The 24402-nt window shown below is 53.2% G+C and overlaps 1 protein-coding gene across 1 annotated transcript in view; it reads left to right on the top strand.

The window, feature by feature from the left end:
• Itga11 (integrin subunit alpha 11) overlaps positions 1-24402 on the top strand; it is a 116147-nt gene that overhangs the window by 41360 nt on the left and 50385 nt on the right. The window contains exons 3-7 of the mRNA XM_015480488.2: positions 11933-12033; positions 17303-17394; positions 20033-20147; positions 22714-22841; positions 24106-24254. Coding sequence (XP_015335974.1) covers positions 11933-12033; positions 17303-17394; positions 20033-20147; positions 22714-22841; positions 24106-24254 — 585 coding nt within the window. The remainder of the gene's footprint in view (positions 1-11932; positions 12034-17302; positions 17395-20032; positions 20148-22713; positions 22842-24105; positions 24255-24402) is intronic.

The following is a 24402-nucleotide window of genomic DNA, read 5'->3' on the forward strand; positions in this document are numbered from 1 at the left end:
CCCCCGTGGTCTTGGCCTCTATTCAGTTTTGCATCTTTGGTGTGTGGCTCAGGCCCACAGGAGAAGAGGAAGAAAGGAAGAGGATGATTCTAGAAGTCTAGATGGGACTTACGCTGGTCTCAGGGAAGCCCAAATCTGGACACCCTTACGTAAGATCTGAGGTCCATGGAGAGGCTGAGCCAAGACGAAGCCAGACAGGCAGGGAGGGAGGTGGCGAGTGGTGGCCTGTCCCCAGACAGCTCGCTCTGTTTCCACTGCACCTCCCCACTGCTGAGCCCACGGCTCTAACCCAGGAGAAGGACATTTCCCAAAATGACAGACCACACTCTCCAGTGGCTGAAGCCCTTCTGTTTCCATATGGCTTCTCAAAATGAGAGCAATCCTGGGAGAATAACCGTTGTCATAATCCAGGGGGAGAAGGAGAAAGGAAATCTGAGCTTTGAACCAGAGGGAGAGGGCTTTGAAGGTGTCTGCATGATCGGGATTCCCTGGTGCAGTATGGAGCTGGCTTCCGTGTTCTCTGCCCTCCTGCAGCCCGTCTGCCCCCCGGGGGTAGGAGCAGGGAGGAAGGGAAGGCCCAGAAGCTGCCCCTCGGCCAGCCAGGGAGTTAGCCTTGAAATGGGAATGCCATCTCCCTGTGGTGGGGCGCTATGAGGAATAAGTACTTCAACATCAGGGGAAGCCCCTAACACCTGGATGAAATCAACTTCCTCTAAATATTCATTTATGCATCCATTTATTTGCTTACTCATATAAAGTGTTTTGAAAATATGAATGCATGTCCCAGTGATCATTAGCTTTTCTCCTTTTTGGTGCTAGGGATCAAACCCAGGGCCTCACACATGTTAGGCTCTACCCCTGGGCTAACCCATCCCTATTTCTTGATGGAGCATCCTGTCCCCATCCCCAGACAGCCAGGTTCTCCATTATTCCAAAGTCTAGTCATCCGGGGGCTCCCAAAGCTGGCTGCTGGACAGATGACCTGTGAAAACTAGTATAGAAGAAAGGTATCTCCGTCCAGCTTAAGATTCACCACAGCAACGAGGTGTGGTGATGCACACCTGGAACCCCTGTGACTTGGGAGTCTGAGGCAGGAAGATCAAGTTCAAGTCTAGCCTCAGTAACCGAGTGAGATCCTGTCTTGAAATAAAAATAAAAGGGGCTGGGGATGTGGCTGCAGGGTAAAGTGTCCCCAGGTTTAATCCCCAGTAATGAAGAAAAGAAAAGAAACCAGAATAGAGGTGCTCCCGGGATCTGTTTTTAAACATCCCCAGCTAAGTCTAAGCCCAGCCCGGGCTGGAACCACTGGCCTCATCCTTTGTGAGAGGTCTGTGAGCACTCACAGATTTGCGGCTCAGTTCCTCCTGTCCTTGAAAGGGACCTTCAGTGCCTAAATCCAAAGGAGTGACCAGTGGCAGGAGGCTAGAGGCCCTAGCCAGCAGGTCGGGGTAATGCGGGGGAGCATTGTCAGCACATGTAGGTCCCTCACCGTCTGTCCACCCTCAGCTACTTCAGAGTTCTCTGGACAAGTGAGGGGCCAGGAAAGGCATGTGGGCTGAGGAGAGGGGCCCGGAGGAGTGGCACAGGATGCGCTGCCACACTCTGTGGAGGCAGGGACTTGTCCAACCCTCTGGGCCTGCCCAGGCACAGTCTTCACCTTCAAAATGACACACAGGCCCTGGCACCCTCTGGACTCAGAGCCGCCTCCCTCCCTGGGCCCAGCCCTTCTTCCCCAGCATCATGCAGACCTCCCTGGTGGCTGAGCCAGGGGCTCTCCTCCTGGGCCCTTGATAGCGTCATTCTCCACACCCCGCCATCCGTGGACACAGGTCCCTCCGCGCTCCCCAGACGGAGGGCGAGGACCGTGCTTCACACCTCTGCACCGTCACAGCACCGGGCACACAGGAAGCCCTTGTGGCCATTGCTTGGATGATTCTGTCCAAGTCCTTCATTTAGAGAAGCGGAAATTGAGGCCCAGGAGGGCAGGTGACTCAGCCCAGGTCATTCACCTCATCTGGAATAGATCAGAGTCAACCACAAACACATCAAAAGGCCGGGAACCAAGGAGTGTCCTTTTGGTCTCCGGGCCTTCTCCTCCTTCTGCACAACCCAGGTGCATGTGGTTGGTGGGAAGAGCCCTGGACACAGTGGGGACAACGAGGGTCCCGGGTGTACCTCAGCTGAGGGTGCGGTCTGGGGAAATCCTGGCATTCCCGGGCCCCACTCTCTTTCTCCGTCCAGTAGGGATGGCCCTCGCTGCCCAGCCACCCCTGGTCGTGGGATGATGGAGGGAGCCTGGGTGTGCACCCCAGTCACACTCTCACCAGTAACCCAAGGCAACACCTGCCTGGGGCGGAGGGCAGGGGAGCTGAGGCCCTTTCCCCGCTACCACACAACAGCTAGGGAGCCATAGACCCACACACTCCAAGAAGTTAAACTGCATATTTCACTGAGAAACATCTGTGCAAACTGCTGCGTTTCCGTTCCGTTTTCAGAGGGGAGGGCTGTCATAACACTGAAAGGAAAAACCCTCTGAGCGTGACCTGGAAAGTCCAGGAGCATTTATGGGGCATGTCAAAAAGAGAAGGGGGGAGGTTACCCTGCTCGCTCAGCCCCTTTGGGGAGAACGGACCAAGGACACCTCCCTGGGAGAGTGGTCCCAGAGTACACCAAGGACAGGAGCCATCTGCGAAGGGGACCCGGAGTGCTTACCCGAGCTCTGCTCCTGGCTGCTCCCCAAGAAGCAAAGTGAAGACACGCTTGTCACTGCAGAGGGAACAGCCTGCCCATCCGTGGGCTCACTTATTCACTCAACAAACAACCATTGAGCCTTGACTGTGTCCAAAGTGCCTTGACCAACACTGAGGCAGAGTCAATGTGGGTCAAGGTCTTGCTGCTCTCTGGAGGCAAATTATCAACAGGAGAGAAAAGACACGAGAGAGAAAAGACACAAGAGGCTCAAACAAAGCATCATCGGGGGAACTGAGGGAGCTTTCGGGGGAGAGATCAAGGAAAGCTTCCTGGAGGAAGAGGCTCCGAGGGGCAGGTTCCATCAGAAAGTCTGGGATGAGGGGATTCATGCACAGAGGCCAGCGGGGGCCTGTTGAGAATGGACACGAGGCTGGCATGGGGAGAGGCGCAGAGTGGGTGATCCCCTTTGACAAGATGGCACAAGGTGGCGCCTTCCGTTCCTCATAGCAGAGGGTCAGGTGCTTCTGTCCACCTGGACGAGGACAGGCTGTGCGATGCCCCCCTCACTCTTCCCTCTTCTGTCCTCAGTACTTCTGCAGTTTAGGGGAAATGGCTGTAAGCTGAGGTGGACCCCAAAGCTGCCAGGAGCAAACCAGAGAGCCAGGCTTGTGAAATCAATGTCAGTGACATCGACGACGCTTGTCAACAGGGGTGTACCCGAGACACAAGGCCCGGCCCTTGGAGTACCCACTGTGCGTGGGCTCTGTACCCGCGAGTCTTGGGCTGCACACAGCTAATGGTGCCGGGGAGCGTTTTCACTGATCTGCGATGATGAAAGGCTTGTGTTACAGAAGGATGTCTTGAGGTCCCTTAAACAGCTGTCAATAGGGAAAGGCCGGAAACATCGGAGTCCCCGTCAACAGGACAGTGGTTTAAAGTAGACACCAGGCACCTCTCTGAAGCAGGCGGGGCTGTGTGATGTCTCAGACTGGCCCCTCCTGATACCTGGGGCTGCAAAGGCCGTTCCAGCCCATAAGTCCCCTCTGTCCTTCCCTGCCTCTCTCTGACTAAGGGACCTTGCACTGTGGACACTCCTCGCTCTGTCCTCACCCCGGCAAACAGCCACTCCTTGACTGGCACTGTCTGTGTGTGATCTGCCATTAGAAAGACCCCGTGAGGAGGCCTGAGCAGAGCTGGGAAGCAGGCCTGGGCTATTGGGGGTCCTCAACTGTTAGGACCCCTCACCCCCTCAGAAGAGACGCAGCCCCAGAAAGATTGGAGTGCGGTCCACAGCAGGGGCCTTGTCACAGGGTGTCATTGACATAAACTGATGCGAAAAGGTGTCCTTGTGAAAAATAACAAAGTGGGCCGGGCACACTGACACACGCCTGTCATCCCAGCAGCTTGGGAGGCTGAGGCAGGAGGATCGCGTGTTCAAAGCCAGCTTCAGCAAAAGTGAGGCTCTGAGCAATTCAGTGAGACCCTGTCTCTAAATAAAGTACAAAATAGGGCTGGGGATGGGGCTCAGTGGCCAAGTGCCCCTGGGTTCAATCCCCAGTAACCCCCCAAAATAATAACCAATTGAGGAAAGTGTGTTTTGGAGCTATGGCTGTAGCATGATTCCAGATTTCCTGTCCTCCACATCGTCAGGATGATCGTCCCCACCCCGTGCTGCTCGTGGCGGTTTCTGATGGGCTGGCGGGGAAGGCCAGGCAGAGACTTTCTGGTTTGACTGTGCACAGATCTGCAGCATGAATGCTGAACAGCAAACGTGATCACCTTTATAATCGGAAAATAATGGAACCCTGCTTTTAAAATGTTGGAACCAGTTAATGGATGTAGGTATTTCTTATACGTTTCCTTCTGACCAAGAGAAATATTGAAAAATGAATAAATAAAACCAACAGAGGACCACTTCAGGACAACAGAGGACAGAGCTGGAGTCAGAGCCCTGAGGGAGTTCAGAATTGCTCCACCCCCCAACAGAGGGGCTCCTGTCCCTCCAGAGGGTCAGAACCCTCTGGAGGCAGGCAGGGGAACTTGCATTTGTCACTCTCTGGGGGATCAATTCTGATGACCAGCCAGGCTAGGAACCACTACCCTTCGGAACACCAGAGGGTAAGCAGCCCCATTTGGCAGATGAGGACACTGAGGCCCAGGGCAGTCCCCAGCTTTGTTTCAGGCCTCAGTGTGGCCTCTTTGGTTCTTCCACTAGAGCCTGCTCCACTCTTCCAGATGGGTCCCCAGGGGTTGGGACAAAAGTTCCCCATGGTCCCAAACTTCAGACTGTGGGGTTACAGTCACCTCTAAGCCAGATGACTGGCTCGTCACACGACAGCTCTACTGAAGGCCCTACTGAGTGCCCGGTGCTGCTGTGGAGTGGGGTTGCCTGTAGGAGCAACCTGACGGGCAGGGTCCTGGCTCCTTGCTGCCCAGATGAAGAGCATGTGGAGAACCCAGCAGCTGGGCCCAGTGCTGAGGTGAGGCGGGCGGTGACGTGGGAGTGACAGGAGGTAGAAAGTCCTCCTTGGACCTGAGGTATGACAGAGAAGGCCCCGTCTGGGCGCAGGGTGAAAGTGGGGCGGAGAAGCACTCAGCAGTGAGGTGCTAAGGGCCTCAGAAGCGTGGAGAGAGGTGGGAATTCAGGGCCTTGGGCCCAGCATGGGCCACCGTGGCCACGTCCCCGAGTGCGCCCACCCACGCTTTTCAGGCTCAAGTGTGCCTCAGCGTCTCTAGAGGGCTGCAGGAACAGAGACACTGGGCCTGCCTCCAGGTCCGGGTTCCATGGTGGTCTGGGCTGGGGCCCAAGCTGGGGCCTGTCCCACAGCCTCCCAGGGGCCTGATGCCTCTGGTCTGGGAGCCTCTGTGACCTCCACTGCTCGTTGTAATTACCCGCTGCCCGTCTGTCCCTATATCAACCCGGAGGGCCCCTGAAGCCGGGGAGGGTGTCCTGGTCACCATCCTGCCAGTGCTGGGTGCATTACTGGGGACTCATTTTATGTTCAGGAATCAACAAATGAAGGAGGGTGGGAATTGTGAGCCACACAAAATGATTCATAGAACACCCTTGGAATATAAGACTACAATGTGTATTTCCTAAGAGCAATCCAGAGAAACTGTGTAAGTGTATGGGAAGAGATTTACTATAAGGAATTAGTTCATGTGAATTCAGAGGATGGCAAGACCATCATCTGTGGATGGTGGAGTACACTCCAAAGACTGGCAGCCTTGAGATCCAGGAAAGCTGTTTCGATTCAAGTGTGAAGGCAGGGAAAGTCTGACATCCCAGTTCAGTTGCAGTCAGGTGGGCAGAATCCCTTTCAGTCTAGCGCAAGTTCAACTGATTGGGCAAGGCCCACCCACCTTGGAGCAGGCGATCTGCTGGACTCAGTCTACAGATTTAAATGTTAGTACCAAAGACTTTCATGGAAATTCCCTATGATGTTTGACCCGGGTACCCTATGGCCTAGTCAAGTTGACATACAATTAACCATCACGTATGTGTGTTGAAAACACTCACACAGGATTTCCATCGCGATGAGGGTTTTACAGAAGCAGGGAGAGTCGTGCTGACAGATGGAGGGTCCCCATTTTTCTCGACACCAGCACTCCAGGCCTTGCCAGGTGTGTGAGCCAAGGCCTGCAGAAGCTCTGCTTCCAGCCCAGCAAGGCCCTCGGTCCCCAGCAGGCTCCCCCGGCACACAGGAGCCCCAGCCAGTGCCCGCAAGCCCCCGTGCGCAGGCCCCGGCTTGCTGTGCTCAGCGCTGCCTGGCCCCATCTTGAACGCATTAGCCACCGGCTCCCACTGGCTGGAGGAGATTACATTTTCCATGGAGAGAGTGGGAGAGAGCAAGGAATAGTCTCTCCTTTGTTCCCTGGAGCTCTTGCCCGAGCAAAACCCCCTCCCCAATGCTCCTATCTGATTTCAGAAAAGGAGAAATGAAGCCAGGAGAGACACGGGACAAAAGGCCTGGTGTGGGTTTGAGCAGCGGGGGAAGGGCTGGGCGAGGCACAGGTGACGGGAGAGGAGAAGAGCCAGGCCCAGCTGGCTTGGCAGAGGGCAGTGTCCCCAGGATGTTCCCTAGGGTGAAAGAGCACTGCGCGTGGAGCCCAGCTCTGGATGGGCCCTCCGCAGGCTGGTTACAGCCCCGTCCTGAGCCTCAGGCACAATCGCCCTGCCAGCCTCACAGCTGTCCTGGTCATAAAAACCCATGGCTTCTGAGCTGCGCAGAACGTGAGTCACTAAAGTGAAATGGATCATCAGTGATCCCTGAATTTCCCGGAATGTGAGAGCCAGGCCTTACAGGGAGACCACGAGACTATCCAGGAAGGGGGCTAAGCCCACGTCTTTGCCCTTCCTAGGCAGCCCCCTGCCAACCTCCCAGCTCAGGACCAACTGCAGAGGCAGGTGGTCTTTCCCCAACACCCCGTGGCCTTCAGTGTTTGTGGCCTCAGGTGTCTGCGGTCTGCTGGGGAAAGACTGGGCTCACACCTGCCTCACCAGACACGACCGATGAAGGGCCTGGCAGGGCCTGGAGCTCCAGCCCCACCTCGGCTCTCCACCCTGCACGGCTGGAGGAAGCACCCCTTGAGAGTTAGGACACCAAGCAGCAGCACAGCTGTACCAGCCCCGAGGTCTGGGACCCAGCACTTCCTCGCTCTGGGCCCTGGATGCCCTCTGGGCCCTCGTTCAAGGTTTGCCCAAGGAAATTTCCCCAGCTCTCAGTCTCCCGGCCAGTTACCGGGTAACTAGAAACATCTGGAGCACAGGGTACCCTGTCCAAGTGGCTGTTGTAAGTGGGATGCTCACAGAACAAAGGGGCTTCTGTTCCCCTGAGGCTGGGCGGTGGGCAGGGGACAGTTTTACACATTCAGTTCAACAGAGAGAAATCCCGTAGTTGGTGTCGGTGATCCCGCTGGGTGAACCTAGGGTGGGGTGGGGTGGGGGATGAGCAGCCTGGTAATACCTGGGATTTCTAAAGATACTTCTAGCTACGTAGGTTTTCTTTTCCCTTGTCCACTCAAAAGTTAGGATTTTTTAGTTATAATACATGCAAACCCAATCCAAACCCTTACGCAGTTAATGGTGATTGCTGCCCTTATATCTTTGACATTGAGCAGCAGTGTGAACTTCCAGTGTACTCTCATCCAAGGGGTTATGATCTCGGCAGGTCTCCAGTTCCTTCTCCTCCCACACTCAGTGTCAGCTCATACCCCTCATCCTCACAGGGTGGCTGCCATCAGTCCAGGCCTTGCATCTACCCACCACAGCACCCAGAGAAAAACACCAGCGTGGCCCCTGTGTCCTAAGCACAAGTCCTGAGCTTCACTCTGACCGGGATTACTGGAGTCACATGCCCTCAATGCTAGCATCACTCTAGCTGGCAGATAAAACTGGTCCAACCTGAGCTAGGTGCACATTGACATTGTCATATACATTTACACATAGCATGGGAGTGCATGTCACCTCTTTTTTATGACAGAAGATTGTAATTTTAAAAGTTGACGGTCAAACATGCCTGGAAGGATGGCGCTCAGGATAGGAAGAATTCACCTGAGCCGCACAGGCTAGGGGCTCCTTCTCTTAGCCTGTGTCCTGCTGGGAGCCACAGAGCCCAGCTCCTGGCGGGGCCATGTGCAGCCTCCTCAGGTGGCCCCCTCCTCCGTGAGCCTCCTCCCTCGGTGAGGCCCTGCTGCAGAGCCGAGGCTGAAATGCCACTGCCAGTTCCCCATCAGCCGACACCACCTCCCTGCGCCTTCACAGGAAGCACACAGAGCCCGCAGGCGTGACTCACGCACAGAGCCCGTGGACAGGGCCCCACGCCCACCGCAACCTGCAGGGTTCGCTGCGTTGCCTGGTGCCCATGCCAGAAGAGATTGGGTGTCCAGCCGCCAAGAGGCACCACAGGCCCTGGGGCTGCGGTGGCTGCATGAGGCTGAGCCACAGGGGGTAGCAGGGGCTGCCAGACCCCAGGAACCATTTGGCTGGTCTTGGCGGTGACGTGGACATTTTCCCTGCGCTGCAGCAGTTATCCCCTCAAAGTGAGACTGAATCATACCCTCAAACCTCAAGCCCCACAGACACACGTAATGCCCACACCCCTGAATGGGGCGGAGGGCTGACCCCGGCCTCCCTTCGCAACAAAGGAACATTTGGGGCAATGCAGGAAGCTGTCTCACAGGAGCTCCAGTCCCAGCCTGGCCGCAAATGATCCGAGGGACCTCTGTCGGCTCTTTCTTGGGGCTTCAGTTTCTACATCTATATTGTGGGTAGAGTAAGCCCTGCCCTGCTCCCCCAGAAAGTGCCAAGGAGCCCCAGAGAAATGAGTCTGGGAGAATGGAGATGGGACTTGGGAGCAGCCTTTGTTCTTTGAGAAGGACAAAGCCCTGTCCTGTTACAAACTTGGGGTCACAGTGACTTGGTGGATATGCTGCCAGATCGTCCCATCTTGGCCACTGCCAGGACACGTTTCCTCCAGGAAGCCACCAGTCTGATGTGTAACTTTCCCAGACGTGGCCCTGCTAGCCCCATACCTCCTAACACCATGGCTTTCCATAGTCTTCCTGGGAGGATGGCGGGACCGGAATTGCTCACCCAACTTCAGAGTCAGGAAAACCAAGGTCAAAAAATTCAGTGATTTCTCAAGACCACTCAGCAAACTAGGGACAGGGCTGGGAGGAAGACTCCGCTCCTGGACTCCTAGCCCAAGGACCTCACCCTCTATGGGGCCCCTCCAAGCAGGGCACAGGGGCCTCAGAGGTCCACTTTACAGAGAAGAGCTGTGGGGATCCTGCCCTCGCCAGGCTGGTCCAGAAGACAGCAGTGGCTTTTCTGATTTAGAACATGAAACGCCAAGGCTCCCAGAGACACCCTGAGGTGCTCCTTGAAGACACTCTGTTCAAAAAGCACCACCAGCCAGCAGAGTCTTCAGGAGAAGACACCCCTCAGGAGGACTCAGCCACCTGTCAGGGGGACCTTAAAGATGGAAGCAGCTGGAGAAGCTAGCGAGGAGCCCTTGCTTGACTGCTTTTTTGTAAAGTGGTACTGGGGGTTGAACCCAGGGTGCTCTAACACTGAGCCACAACACCATCCATTTTATTTTTTGAAACAGGGACTGGCTAAATTGCCCAGGCTGCCCTGGAACTTGCAATCCTCCTGCCTTAGTCTACTGGGCTTATAACGTGGGCCAACACGCTGGCTCAAGCTTCTTTACTGGCGGATCTCTCTCTCTCTCTCTCTCTCTCTCTCTCTCTCTCTCTCTCTCTCTCTCCTCCCTCCCTCCCTCCCTCCCTCCCTCCCTCCCTCTCCATCTCTCCATCTCTCCATCTCTCCCTCTCCCCCCTCCCTCCCCTCCTCTCCCCCCTCCTCTTTCTCTCTCTCTCCCCACCCCCACACCTCTCTGGAAAGAATGAAGCAGCCTTGACCACACACACAATCACTCCCAGAAATAAGAAGCCAAAAATCATGTCGTCTAGACAAACAGATTTTATAGGTCCAATTAATTCCTGCCAGTCAAAAATAGGCATGTTTAATAAGGGGCTATATTTAGACTCTGTCATTATCTGGCTGCCCAGGGGAGAAACCTCAGTTCTTATTTCACAGACACTTAATTTCAAACAGAGTTCTGTCGATCTCCCCTTGGGACCAGGCTTCCTTTCCTCACGCCCTGAGCTGGGCTGGGGTGGGGGCACAAGGCGTCTGACCACGAGAAGCTACTTACGTCCTATGCTCCTGAGCCTGTGGGCATCTCCTCTCAACCATCCTAAGCCAGAAAACAGCTGAGGGACTTTTCTTTGGGCCACGTGATGGGTAGCAGGCAACTACCAAGAGAATACTGTTTACAGGACTCCAGAATGACTCCCTGGTCCCTCTGTCCCCAACTCCACCTATCTCTTCTTCACCCCCTGGAACTAGGAGCCTCCCAGGGCCATCGTGAGTGTGGCAGCCATCCCATCACAGCACTGCTGCCTCTGGGAAAGAGTACCCTCTCCAGTTACTATTGACCATTAAGGCCTGAACAGAGAGCCGGCCGGCACCTGTGTCCTGGAGGGCTCTGGGTGTGCCAGATGACCCTCATGAGCTGGAGGCTTCGCTTCAGGTCAGACTAGGACTCCTGTGGTCTTCCTGATGGTGCTGCCTTCTGGGGCCTGGAGATGATAGTGGAGGGGGCTGTCCAAGGTGGACATCTCCCTGACCTCAAAGGTGAGCCCACAGCCCAAGGTCATAGGCTTCTCCTCCCAGACCCTGCCTATAGGGCTCAGCCAGGCCAGGAAAAAGTGACTAATCACTATTCCCTAGAAATATGTACAAAGATCATTTGTTTCCTGCGGCTGCTGCAACAAATGTGCACAAGTGAAATGGTTGAGAACAACAGAAATGTCTTCTCTCACAGACCTGGAGGTCAAAACCGAAGCAGTGGCCCCTCTGCCCGCCTCCTGAGGCCCCCAGGGAGAATCCTTCCTCAGTTCTTCAGTTTCTGGGGGCTCCAGGCACCCCTTGGCATGTGGCAGCAGTCCAGCTATGTCCCTCCATCTTCACTTGGCCTTCTCATGTACTTCTATTCTGTGTCCCTCATAAAGACACCTGTCATTGGATTTAGGGGCCACCTGGATAATCCAGGGTGACCTCAACTCTAGGTCCTTAACTTTGTTCCATCTACAAACCCCTTTCCTCCCCACAAGTTCACAAGGGGAAGGCCCAAGCAGAAGCCCCAATTAGCAGGCCACCCTGGCCACCCCTTCACCTTCCAGCTGCCTTGTCCACCTGAGCAAAGATACAGTGACCACTGAGCAATGTGCCCAATCTCTCTCAGCTCAGCTGACAGATTCCCTGGTGAGATGAACAAGGACCCTGCTGATAGTGACAGATAGTGACAGATGGGCAAGACTCTGGCTCCAAAAGCATCATTCCTCTGCAGCACGACCACCTCGATCCACCTCTCCACTTGACAAACTCCTAGTCACCTATGAACACCCGGCCCCACCAGCACCCACTCCTTAGGCAGGGACTTGCCCCTCTTGTTTGTCGCAGGGCCTGTGTGGCCTTCCTCTCTGCATCTCCAGACCTCAGCACCGGACCCCAGGGGAGCTGGATTGCGGTCCAGGCCTGAGGCCCTGGCTGCTGCTCCAGGCCTCCTCCCCGCCCTGCCCCGGCCTTTCCTCCTCGCTGCCCGCCAGGTCCCATCCTCCCCCAGGAAGAAGTGCCTCCCCAGCACCTCTGCTTTCTCCCCTTCCTCTGCAGGCTGGTGGTGGGCGCCCCTTTGGAAACCAATGGCCAGCAGAAGACAGGAGATGTGTACAAGTGTCCAGTGATCCAGGGGAACTGCACCAAGCTCAACCTGGGTAAGTGTGGCCGCTGCTGTCTTCTCAAAGAGGCCACCTCGTCCAGTGTGAAGCAAGCTCTGAGGCATGTCCATGCTCACGGTCCCCTGGCTCCTCTCAGCTGTCCCGTGAGTGGCCCTGGCTGTTCTCACTGCCCTGATATTACAGAGGAGGAAGCCAAAGCCTGGGGAGGAAGCAAGTCCCCTCAGTCACGTGGCTTATCAGGGCCAGATGGGCTTCGAAGCCAGGCCTCTGGCGTCCGCGGCTGCGGCTCTTTGAGTTTTCTCTCCCAGCAGGAGAAAACCATTTCCTGTCTTCTTTCTGATTTTGAAATACTAACAGCAGTAGCTGACACTCAAGGATCTTAGATAATGTGCACCATGTGCGGGCACTTTTAAGGTATTTTGGTTCACTTAACCCCCTCAACACCCATCTGAGATGGAACTATTGGACAGAAGACAGAGCGATAGCACTTGAAGTGAGGGCACCTGTCCCACGTTGTCCAGTGAGTGCGCAGCAGGGCCTGGACTCCAGTCCACCATCTTTGGCTGTGCTGACCATTGAACCGCACTGCCTTTCTGAACAAAGGCTTTTCCTACTAAAGTGCTCTCAGGTCTACTCTGGAGCAGGAGGACGGGGGATGCCGGGAGCAGCCACAGTCTCCAGAGCCCTCAAAATCCACTGGGGTGCACACGTGTGTATCCACTAAAGCACTTCCATTTTTCCTAAAGGTCAGACCAGGCAGGCCATGGCTCTGCCCTCAGAAGGGACCCGTCTCCTGTGGGCTGAGAAGCTGCAGCTCTCGGCCTCCCCCCGGAGGACTGGCCTTCCCCAGAGCCAGGATGCTGGACCTCCCCATCCTCCTCTTCCAGGAGGTGCCTCTGCCCTAGAGCATCCCATGGTGTCCCTGGGGGTGGAGGACAGGAGGGCAGCAGGGCCTGCAGGAGGACCTGCCGGGGACTGGAGAGTTAGCAGATGAACAAGAGGAAAAGCCCAAGAGTCAATCAGATCCCGGGCGGCCAGCTGCCTGTCATATGGTGCTGGAGGCCCCTGCTGTCCACATCTGGGTCAGCACCATGGGTGGGAAGTTCAGAACCCAGCTCTGCAGAGGAGGGGAGGGAGCCTGGCTGGTGACCTCCGGTCTGGTCATCTGAAGGGACCCAGGTGGGCTTTCCCCTTCCAGCTGTCCAAGCTGTTTGCTATGAGGCCGGGGAGCTCACAGCCTCTCTCTGAGCCTCGATTTGCTCGTATGTAAAGTGTAAAGTGGGCAGGGTGAATTCAACAACCCTAGGATCTGTTCCAGGTCTACTCTGCCCCTCAACCTTTTTTTTTTTTAGAGCTGGGGATTAAACTCAGGACTTTAATTACGCTAGTCAAGCGCTCCACCACTGAGCTCCAGCCCTGGCCCCTCTGCCCCTCTGCCCCTCTACCTTAGGTATTAATAGGTACCAAGTGCTATGCTTGTTAGTTATTGGGATGCAGCAGGGAATGAGAAGCCAAGGGCCCTACTGGGAGGGGACAATGCATGAATAGACAAATTACAAAGCAGGATAATTTCAGATGGAATAAGTGCTGTACAATAAGCCAGGAAGTGGTCAGGCAGGGAAGGCCTTTCTCAACAGGTAATATTTGAGCAAAGGCCTGACAGTGAGAAGGAGTAAGATGGCGGTGAAGTATTCCAGACAGAGGGAGAGCAAGTACAAAGGCCCTGAGGTCGGAGTGACTTTGCTCCATTGGAGAATGTAAGGAAAGGCCACGTATGTAGTTGGCGCAGAGGGAGCAAAGGAGGGGGTGGGAGAGGTGGACGCTATACTCAGGACTCAGGCCACTGAGAGAAGTTCCTGGGTCGGGCGGGGTATGGGCACAGAACTAATCATTTGTTCTGCCTATTGCTCTGTCTTCCAATGTGAACCCCATTTCCCTCCAGAAGGAGAAAGAGACATAAAACCCTGGAAAGCATTTCTGAGCTGGGGCACAAGCCCAGGAGGTAGTGAGGAGCAAAGTAAGTCGGGACGGAGGAAAACTGTCTTCATTTGAAGGATGGTTCTCTCTCTCCCGCTGAGAAAAAAAAAAAAAAATGCAGGGCAGGAAGACCATCTGCCAGTTTATCCCACCGTGGAAAACCAAGCTGAGCCCTGGGTTTCCCCAGCCTCTCCAGGCACTGGGCTGTCCTGAGCCAGGAGTTCTTCTGTCCCCAGGGAAAGCTCAGTGGCTGTCAGTCACTCACACGTCAGTGTGATCGAGCCTCTCCCTTGGCAGCCCTCCCTCCGCACCTGGATGAAGTCAGGGTCTTCAGTGAGGGACAGGGTGGAGGAGGTGACGTGATGCTGGAAGGCAGACCCCATGAAGGCAGGGGCTTCTGCCGGGGGACCTTCCCCAGACCTGCAGAAGAGGGCACCCGTCTCTCCATTTGTAGAAGCAGGAGGAAGGGGTCTTTCCCCCAAGCCCTCTGCCCCTGGAAGTGCCACCTCAGCGTGGACTTCAGTCCCAGGGCAGAGGAAGGAGAGAAGACAGCAGGGAGGGGACGATGCCCCTCCAGAAACCGAGGGCAGACTCCTCCTCGCTGGCTGGGCCGGAGTTTCCCAGGTTAGATCTTGGAGCCTCCTCTGCGGTCCCCACTGCCACTGTGAGGCCGTTAGGTGGGGAATGAACTGAGGGCATGACACCCTGTGGCTGGGCTCAAGTCCCCACTCTATTTACCAGGGAGTGACCCTGCGGAAGCCCCCGACACTTTCCGTACTTTGACTTCCTTACCTGTAAGATGGCCAGGGTGCCACCGGGACCCCCCAGGACAAGAGGAGGTCCCAGGCAGGCAGGTGTGTGCAGAGCTCAGGGGGGACCAGGCCCCTCAGACCCCCAGGGCTGCTCCTGTCACTTCCTCTCTGGCCTGTTTGCACAGACAAAAAAGAAGACAATCCCAGTCGCTCAGCACAGCCAAGGGGGCTGGATTTGATTTCCTAAGAGCCTCGCTGAAAACCGAGGGAAACCCAAGGAAAGAAATAACAAACTTGCTGCCCCCACCCTCTGGCCACAGGGCAGTCACGTGTCTGCTCCACCCCCAGGGCCTGCCCTGCCAGTCCTTGCTGACCTGTGCCCCTGGGCGCCAGGCCACCTCTTTATACCTCCAGTCACCCACAAAGCAGAACACAAACTATTCTGAGTGGAGGGTCCCAAAGCCCCCGTGCAGGGAAGACACGAGGTCTCTCCTGGCAGCAGGTCAGGACTGACACGCTCCAGCCCCTCCCTCTCTCTTCCTGTCAGTACACACACACACACACACCCCACTTCTGGGGGATTCAAGCTCATGTTTCTTCCCTTCAGTGGCTTGATAGAATGATCCAGAAAACCCTAACTGGTGTAATTGTTTGTGGTTCTAATCCACAACAGCCAACCCTCTGCCTACACCTGGCAGGATGATAGCCCTGCCCCTGAGTATCCCACTTGGCAGTCAAATACAGACTGCAAGACCTAGAAAGTATAATGCCAGATTTGTGGGACCCCAATAGACCTCCAGGAGCCAAATCCGATGCAATCACACAAGAGTCTTCATTGCAAGCTTGAGCCTGGACTTACAACCGTTCCCAACGCAGCGGTCCCAGGGAGTGAGTCCCAGTCCTTTGTTCAGTCAGATTTTATAGGTTTGGGGGGGATACTCTATGCGTCACAACATCACACAGCAAATCACTCCATACCGCAGGAAAATCAAACAACAACTCTTTTTTTTTCTTTTTTTTTTTTATTGGTTGTTCAAAACATTACAAAGCTCTTGACATATCATATTTCATACATTTGATTCAAGTGGGTTTTGAACTCCCAATTTTACCCCAAATACAGATTGCAGAATCACGACGGTTACACATCTACATTTTTACATAATGCCCTATTAGTAACTGTTGTATTCTGCTACCTTTCCTGTCCTCTACTATCTCCCCTCCCCTCCCCTCCCATCTTCTCTCTCTACCCCATCTACTGTAATTCATTTCTCTCCTTGTTTATTTTCCCATTCCCCTCACAACCTCTTATATGTAATTTTGTATAACAATGAGGATCTCCCTCCATTACCATGCAATTTCCCTTTTCTCTCCCTTTCCATCCCACCTCATGTATCTGTTTAATGTTAATCTTTTCTTCCTGCTCTTCCTCCCTGCTCTGTTCTTAGTTGCTCTCATTATATCAAAGAAGACATTTGGTATTTGTTTTTTAGGGATTGGCTAGCTTCACTAAGCATAATCTGCTCTAGTGCCATCCATTTCCCTGCAAATTCCATGATTTTGTCATTTTTAGTGCTGAGTAATACTCCATTGTGTATAAATGCCACATTTTTTTTATCCATTCATCTATTGAAGGGCATCTGGTTTGGTTCCACAGTCTAGCAATTGTCAAACAACAACTCTTAACATTGATTAGCACATTCACTGGCGGGAACAAGTTGGATAAGGGTGATTGGCTAGTATAAGAGGGGGATTCCTTTGAACTGATTGGCTTAAGCCACGAGGGGAGTACTGCTGAACTACATGGTTTCCCAACATGTTATCAACCACCATAAACTACTGGGGGGTCATCTGGCATCCCAGGTATTTCCCTGTCTCATGCTGATTGGTGGCTGCTAGGGGGTTGCTATGGGTCCCCACCTAGCCTGACTGAGTCAGGGACACCTGGAGCCGAAGATCTCTCCTGTTATTTGTAGATAAACAGCTCAGCAGGGTGGGTATGTGCCTAGGAGTGCTCTGTGGGTCTTTCCAAGGACAAGAGTCACACCGCCTTCCTTAGGACAGGCCTTGAGGTAGAAGCTGCTGTTATTTATTATCAAAAAATGGAGTCACATCAGTTTCTCAAAAGCTCCAGAAGTCTCCTGTCCAGTTGTCCTTGTGAGAGAGAATCTCTCCATCACCCTCTGTCACTTTGGCAGATGAGCAGAGAAGGGAGCCTGAAAGAGCAGGACCAGGGTTGGCAAGTGTCGGTGGAAGGGACGCTGCCCAGAGGACGTGTCCTCAGTGAGCACCATGGTGTGTTTGGGGTGGGCACAGGGGGACGTTGGGGCCCAGTCAGATGACTGGTAGAGGAGAAGGCCTGGACTGGAGGAAGGCTCTGCCGTGGGTTTACTGTGTGATCTTCAACTATTGCTTGGCCTCTTTGAGACTCAGTTTGCACATCTCCCAGGGACCTGTGAGGAAGGAATGAGATTGTGTCTGGGGAGCAAGGGGACCCAGGCACCTCAGGGACCAGCAGCAGCTCTGGGCGGAGGGTGGGCAGGAGGGGGCTGCAGGCTAAGCATCTACCCCGTCCCCAGGAAGGGTCACCCTGTCCAACGTGTCTGAGCGGAAAGACAACATGCGCCTCGGCCTGAGCCTCGCCACCAACCCCAAGGACAACAGCTTCCTGGTAAGAGCCACCTGCCCCATTGTGCTGCCCAGCCCTTCCTGCCCACCCAGACCTGCTGCATGGAGTGGGAGAGGTCGGGGACTGGAAGTCCTCACACCCCATCGGCACCTCAGACTCGCTCACCCCACCCAACTCCACCCTCAGTCGCACCACCCCAGGCCCAGCAGGAGGAAGCCCCTCCACAGGCTTCTGCCTTTCCGGGTGTCTGAGGGGACACCCAAACACCCAGGGAGGTGTCAGTTTGGAGGGGACAGTTCACGCAGAAAAAAGGATTGAGTCCTTTGTGTGCATACCCAGGGTAGAGGAGCAGCCAGAAAAGGGACAAGGATAAATACAACCAACGGCTGACAGGGACCATCCATTCCTTGGGAAGCCAGTTTCCTGGGGCAGAGACCAAATCCCACATGCAATGAAAGAAACAAGACATGTCACTCCACCTAAGACTGTAGGGAAACCAGAAATGAAGAGACACAGATGCACTGCCACCCAGGGAAGGGATATGGAATGGCAGGCCATCTGGACATCTGGGATTGAATGTGGCAGGCTGGGAGAGGTTCCTGTTTTGTTTTTACAAACAGGTCCTAGCAAAGAAGAAAGAAAAGAAGGTGTCTGGGCTGCAGTGGCAAAAACACTCATTTGTTTAGACAACTTTTTGAGCACCTAGTGTGTACTGAGCCCGGTGAGGCCCCTGGGGACTCCAGCAGTGCCCAGAGCTCCTGCTCCTGGCTGTGGTTGGAAGAGAAGCAAATAAGTAACACATGTGATCTGGGGACAGGAAGACATCAGTGGGCCATCTTGGGGGTCTGTCCCCTACCCCAGGAGCACACGCCAGCACTGACTACAGTCTGGGAACTCAGTGGCATAACTGATGGGTAGCACCTGCTCCCTGTCATAATGGGTGATGCTTGGTGCTCCAAACAGGATCCTTCTGGGCCTGATAGTTCCTACATGAGGAGATTTCAGGAAAAAATTACCCCAGAAAGTTCAACACAAGTTACCACCCACTTTTAAATGGGGGGGGGGGTGGCTCGTGTCACTCTCTGTTTTTTGTCCATCAGTCCATTTCTGCCGGCAGATGAGACCTCTGGGGTGTGCAGCACCAGGCATCAGGATGCTTCAATATACGTCCATGGCAGGTCCTCCATTATCCCCAACCACAGGCAAAGCAGGGCCCCAGCCCCGTCCACACACACATCCTTTAGGGCCTTTGTCTCCACTCCCTTTTCTGCCTGAAGCTCCTTGTCACACTCTCACTAATTTGATTTCACTTACTTCACAAGGTGGGATGAGGTCTAAGAGGACTCCTCTTGGAGCTTGGAGCTCCCTGGGAGCAGCTTTTAGCCTAACATGGTAGCCCAATCCTGTAACCCCAGCTACTCAGGAGGCTGAGGCAGGAGAATTGCAAGCTCCAGGCCAACCTGGGTAATGAGACCCTGTCTCAAAATGAAAAGGACTGGGGATGTAGCTCAGTGGAAGAGCATCTTTGGGTTTAATCCCCAGAACCATAAAGAGAAATTAAAATAAATAGATTCCCGATTCTTTGTTAACTCGTTCACTCATCCATTCCTTGATTCATTCATCAGTCCAACCCCTGCCAATCATCCACCCCTCTACTCATGTATCCACCCAATGATTCATCTACACATCTGTCTACGCCTCAGTCCAGTAACTCACCCTTCCATTCAGACATCCATTCTTCCATCCATCATCCACCCATCCACCATCTATATTATACCCATTCATTCACCGTCCATTGGTCATCTACCCAGCTATTCATCCATCGTCTTTCTATCTACCCATCCATCCTCCCATTCTTTATTCCCTCCTTTATTCCAAAATAATTGACAGCAGTTTCAGCAAAAGACACAGATAAATCATAACCTTTAAATGTAGGTTAAAAAGAAAACTAATTAAAGAAATGGTTTGGGAGAACAATTCCTCCCCTAAACCGAAGGAAATTACTGCACAAAACTTAGCCTGGGGTGTCCTGAGAGCAGGACAAAAATGGAGGCATGGAGATGAGTTTCCATTTTTAACAACCCTACCTCTGAGAGAGACTCATCACTTCAGTCCTCCAATGAGGGTGTGACATCAATGCTTTTGATTGCAAATTTTACAGAAATAGCAAAGACCTTTTTTTTTTCTTTTTCCATCTTTCCCTAGTAAGAGCATGGCGTGTTGTTGGGACCCAGTCCTGGAAAATTGCCCAGTAAGGACCATCAGGTGGCCTCTGCAGATAAAGGATCTTGCCTAGTGACCCTTGAAGGGTCCACTCCCATGACTGTAAAGTGTCCCTAGATTTTCCCTAGATCCTATGTGGTGGGAGGGGTGGGCAAGTTGGAGGAAGAAGAGTCATACCCTAAATAACAAAATGGAGAACGAGGTCTTGAAATCACAACAAAGGAGGACTCCAAGACTGGTAGCTCCCCATTACCCCTGACACAAAGGGAGCTGGTGCACACTGCAGCAAGAGAAAGTGTGGTGAGACTTAACAAAGACCCTCTCATCCCTGGGGACCACGACACTCTGAGAAAAGATGTCTGTCCAGGGTCACGGAGGTTGGGGCTAGACCATGGGTCGTTGGGCCGGGCCCTCTCTGCCTCACCCACTGACCAGGGGCCTACACTGTACTTCTCAGGCCTGCAGCCCCCTCTGGTCTCATGAGTGTGGAAGCTCCTACTACACCACAGGGATGTGCTCGCGAGTCAACTCCAATTTCCGGTTCTCCAAGACCGTGGCCCCAGCTCTTCAAAGTAAGTGGCTTCAGATCTACAGATGGGCTGAGCTGGGAACAGTCTTGGAAGGCTTGGGCCTCTGGTCACTGTTATCCTGGCTACAGAGCAGCATTTGGTTGGATTCTAGTTCCACCCTGCCCCAGCCCTTGGGATGACCTAGGATCAGGTCACTTGGTTGGGCCTCTGTGGGATCATGTTCCTGGTGCGCCCCCGCCTACAGTATGATGGTGGGAGCGAAAGAACTAAGGTTGTGAAGACAGCCCTGGCACCAAGGGTGCCTCACTGCGAAGACCCTTTGCATGAGAGGGGTTGCCAGGCCGCCACGTGCCACAGACCGTCCCCAGGTGCCACTCACTTAGACTGCAATGCATATAGTGCTCCTGGTGTTGAGTAACACCCAGCAGGAGGAGAGCCATGGGGTAGAGAAAGGTCCTTGGCATAATCATGCTGAATCTGTTCTCCCAGGCTTCTGGGAGTTCAGCACAGCCTGCCCAGGGCTTAGTGGAAAACAAACCTTCCCTCATTCCCCAGCCACCAAGAAATCTGGGGAATTGGTGCTCAGACCTCACCCCAGAAAGCCCAGACGCCTTGGCTCTGAGCCCTACTGTTTCTTCTGTGCTAAACACCCTCACCCAAGCAGCTGCTGCCCGTTTTATGGAGGGTGAGGGGATTAGCACCTCGGGCTTGCAGGCAGCCTCCCTCCAAACAATGGGGCCAGTCAGGGGTGGAAAGATGGGGCCGGGGGGAGGGAGGAGGAGGAGGGTCAGTCTAACAGGGGCTGGCGAGTAGTCCTCTTAGGGCAATGAGGAGGACACTAAAGGGCAGGAAAGGCAGTGCCAGAGCACAGGAAGAGGCCCACATCAGGCACACGGGTTTCCACTGGGAACATCATGTCCCTAGAGCCACTGTTCTCTGCAAATGGAAATTTGACCATTCCAGCCTCCCTAAACTTCCTCTAGCAGAGGCCTCATGGCCCAGCCAGCCAGCAGTGTCCTGACAGCTGATCAAATACAGACGCCAGGCCATCCTGTGTAGACTGCAACCCAGTAGGTGTAGGATAGGCCCTGGTATGCGTGGAGAGAGGAGGGCAGGGGAACTCCCCAAGAGAGTATTCAGCCAAGTCGTTCAGGAACCGCAGACCAAAAGCCGCATTCTTCCCAAGGTGTCTTTTTTTAAAAAATTGAAATTGTAAGAAAGAAATCAGTGATAAAAATTGCATTCTAATAATAAAGATAGTTTAAAAATAAAAGAAACCTAATCCCTCCCAGGAGATCGTAAACTCCTCCAAATCAAGTCATTTGGTCTAGTCTCCCTCCATGGCTGCCAACGCCGGGCAGAGTTCTGGCATATCAGGTGCTCAGTCCAAAAGTGTTGAGCTAAAACAAACTGGAAAAAGACAACTCTATCTGGCTTAGTCAGGCCAGAAGTGTCAGGTCACTGCCAGCCGTACACAGCAAGCCAGTGGCAAGGTGTTTGAGCCTCCCAGTCACCCAACATTTCCCAAGTGCTCCATCAAACACAAAGCCCCAACAAGCACCTGGGCTGAAAGCCACCACCTTCCTCTACCCGGGAACACGGAGTTCCACGGGACACTTTCACTATGCAAGGATGCGGGGAATGTCTAACACAGGACAGGCTCCCAGCATGGTTAAGGAAGACCTTCTAACAGTGTGAAAGGTCCACCGTGAAATAAGCAGATGCCCAGATACATCATGTATGCTATCTTCCAAAGTAACCCTGACCATCAGCAAACAGTGCTTAGATTTTAAGTCTTTTTTTGAATATTTGTTACAGTGCCCACGTCTGATTCATTTTTTTTGTTAATTTTTATTATCCCCTTTAACTTGGTATTAATATGAAAAAATATAAAGCAAGATTTATGTTCAGAGGTAGAGTAAAGGCCAAGAGCTTGACCAGATGAGGTCACTGCCACATTAACTCAGTGATTTACTTTTAAAAAATAAATAAAAATAGAATCAACTAAGATTTCTTGAGCTTTGTGCCCAACCCTTTAGAAGAATCTTGCTAGTTCCTTGTGGCAACTGCTATTTATTTTCATGCCTCTTTCAGTGCAGAGAAAACTGATGCTGAGAGGTTACATGACTATCCACAGGTCACACAGCTAGTGAGTGGTGAGGCCAGGAGTCAAAATCACCTGGTGTCAGAATCCAGATTCTTAGCTCCTCCCTAAACGTGAAATCCTCTCATTCGGGCTGCCAGTGGTAAAAGCCAGAGGCCTGTTATAGTGAAGCAAATGACAAGAGGCCCTCATATGGACAGAGCCACCTGCCTTGGAAGCTTTGACCAATTGGCACTGGTCAGCTCCTAATCAAGAGCAGAGACGGTCCAGGCTTCTTTTTTGTTTTGATCAAACAGCCCACAGAGTGGTAGAACAGAGCCAGGAAACCCCAGACTCGTCATTCATGTTCCCCAAACGTGCTGAGCCCAAGGTGCTCCTCAGTCCAGGGAATGACACACAGGTAGCAGTCAATTCTTCTGTCATCCTCTGAACAATCATCCGGAAAATCAGAGAGGTGCAGACACTGGTTCCTTGGCTAGCCATGACCCTGTCCTCACTTCCCAGGGTGCCAGACCTACATGGACATCGTCATTGTCCTGGATGGCTCCAACAGCATCTACCCCTGGGTGGAGGTCCAGCACTTTCTCATTAATATCCTGAAGAAGTTTTACATTGGTCCAGGGCAGATCCAGGTGAGTCTCTGGGGCTCTTTCCTCCTCTCAACAGGATCTCCCCGCTGAGCCCACTGACCCAGCTGCCCAGGGGTGTCAAAGAGCATCTTCACATGCCCTAAGGAAGTGCACAGGAAACCTTGGCCAGCCAGCACTGGGTCCCTGCAGCCTAGGATGCCAATCCCTAGTGAGCACATCAAGGGACAGTTTGGGGAGGCCACACTCATAGGCAAAATACTGACTTCTGGGTAGTCCCCACCTACAAAGACGTTCTGAGCAGGAGGGTTGGAGGGCTGAGCAGGCCCCAGAACCCTGCAGAGCAAGGGCAGGAACATTAGGATTGGTTTTGGAGAGAAGACCAGAAGGAGGTAATAGCCATCACGTCTGGCTCAAGATAGGGTATTCATTCCTATTATTTTGACTAAATGAGGATCAATGGATAAAAGTTTCAAGATGGTAGATGGCAAGTCACTCTAAAAAATTATTTTTTACAAGTAGAGCTGTTGAAGAGGAAGTGGAATTTCTCATGGAGTCAGGGTTCCCCGCCACTGAGAAAATAGCTCTTAGGGCATCCGAGAGAACGTCCAGCATTTGAAGGGGACTTGTGCCAAGTAAACTCAGTGGGCCATCCAACGGCAACGTTTATCATTTAATCCCTACTATAGGTCATTAAGGGTTTGGGTTTTTTTTATTTCTGAGCTACTAATGTTGCCTATATTTTATTATCCTTGGGGATGCAAGAGCCTCTTCCCTTCCATTTTTTTTTAATATTTATTTTTTAGTTATAGTTGGACACAATACCTTTATTTAATTTATTTATTTTTATGTGGTGCTGAGGATCTAACCCAGGGCCTTGCACATGCTAGGCAAGCGCTCTACCACTGAGCCACAATCCCAGCCCTTCCTTCCAGTTTTAAAGAATCTTGATTTTAGAGTTTGGAAACAACACCAAGGCCCTCCACCCACACTGCTCCTGCTAACTTAGACATCCATGCTGTGCCGACTGTTTTCTTCCGAAGAAGACGTGTGATCAGTCAGTCAGGCCTCTCCTTAGATCACAAGATGCCCTTACTCTGTTTGTGGCCCCAACTCGTCCCACTGAACCATCTGTTTATTCCTGGAATAATGCAAAAGCTGCTTCCCCTGGGCTGTGGTGACATCTTGGGAAGGGTGATCTCTCACTCCCGAATCATGACAAGGGAAGATCATTCCTGGGGACTCTTGCCACCAGAGGTCTAATTTTCAGGGGCCAAGACGTTCCTTCACGCTCTCCTCTGCCATGCAGGTTGGAGTCGTGCAGTATGGAGAAGATGTGGTCCATGAGTTTCACCTCAATGACTACAGGTCTGTGAAGGATGTAGTGGAAGCTGCCAGCCACATTGAGCAGAGAGGAGGAACAGAAACGCGGACGGCATTTGGCATTGAATTTGCTCGGTAAGAAAAATCTGTTTTTTTAGATCTCAGATACTGACCCGGGTATCTATTGCTGTGTAACAAACCACTGCAACATTTGCTCCCTTGAAGCAATGATTATTAATTTCCCCAAAGTTCTGGGGAACTTTGACCCAGCTGGTCAGTTCTC

This window comes from Marmota marmota, unplaced genomic scaffold (assembly GCF_001458135.2).
Source record: "Marmota marmota marmota unplaced genomic scaffold, marMar, whole genome shotgun sequence".
Classification (NCBI taxonomy): domain Eukaryota; kingdom Metazoa; phylum Chordata; class Mammalia; order Rodentia; family Sciuridae; genus Marmota; species Marmota marmota.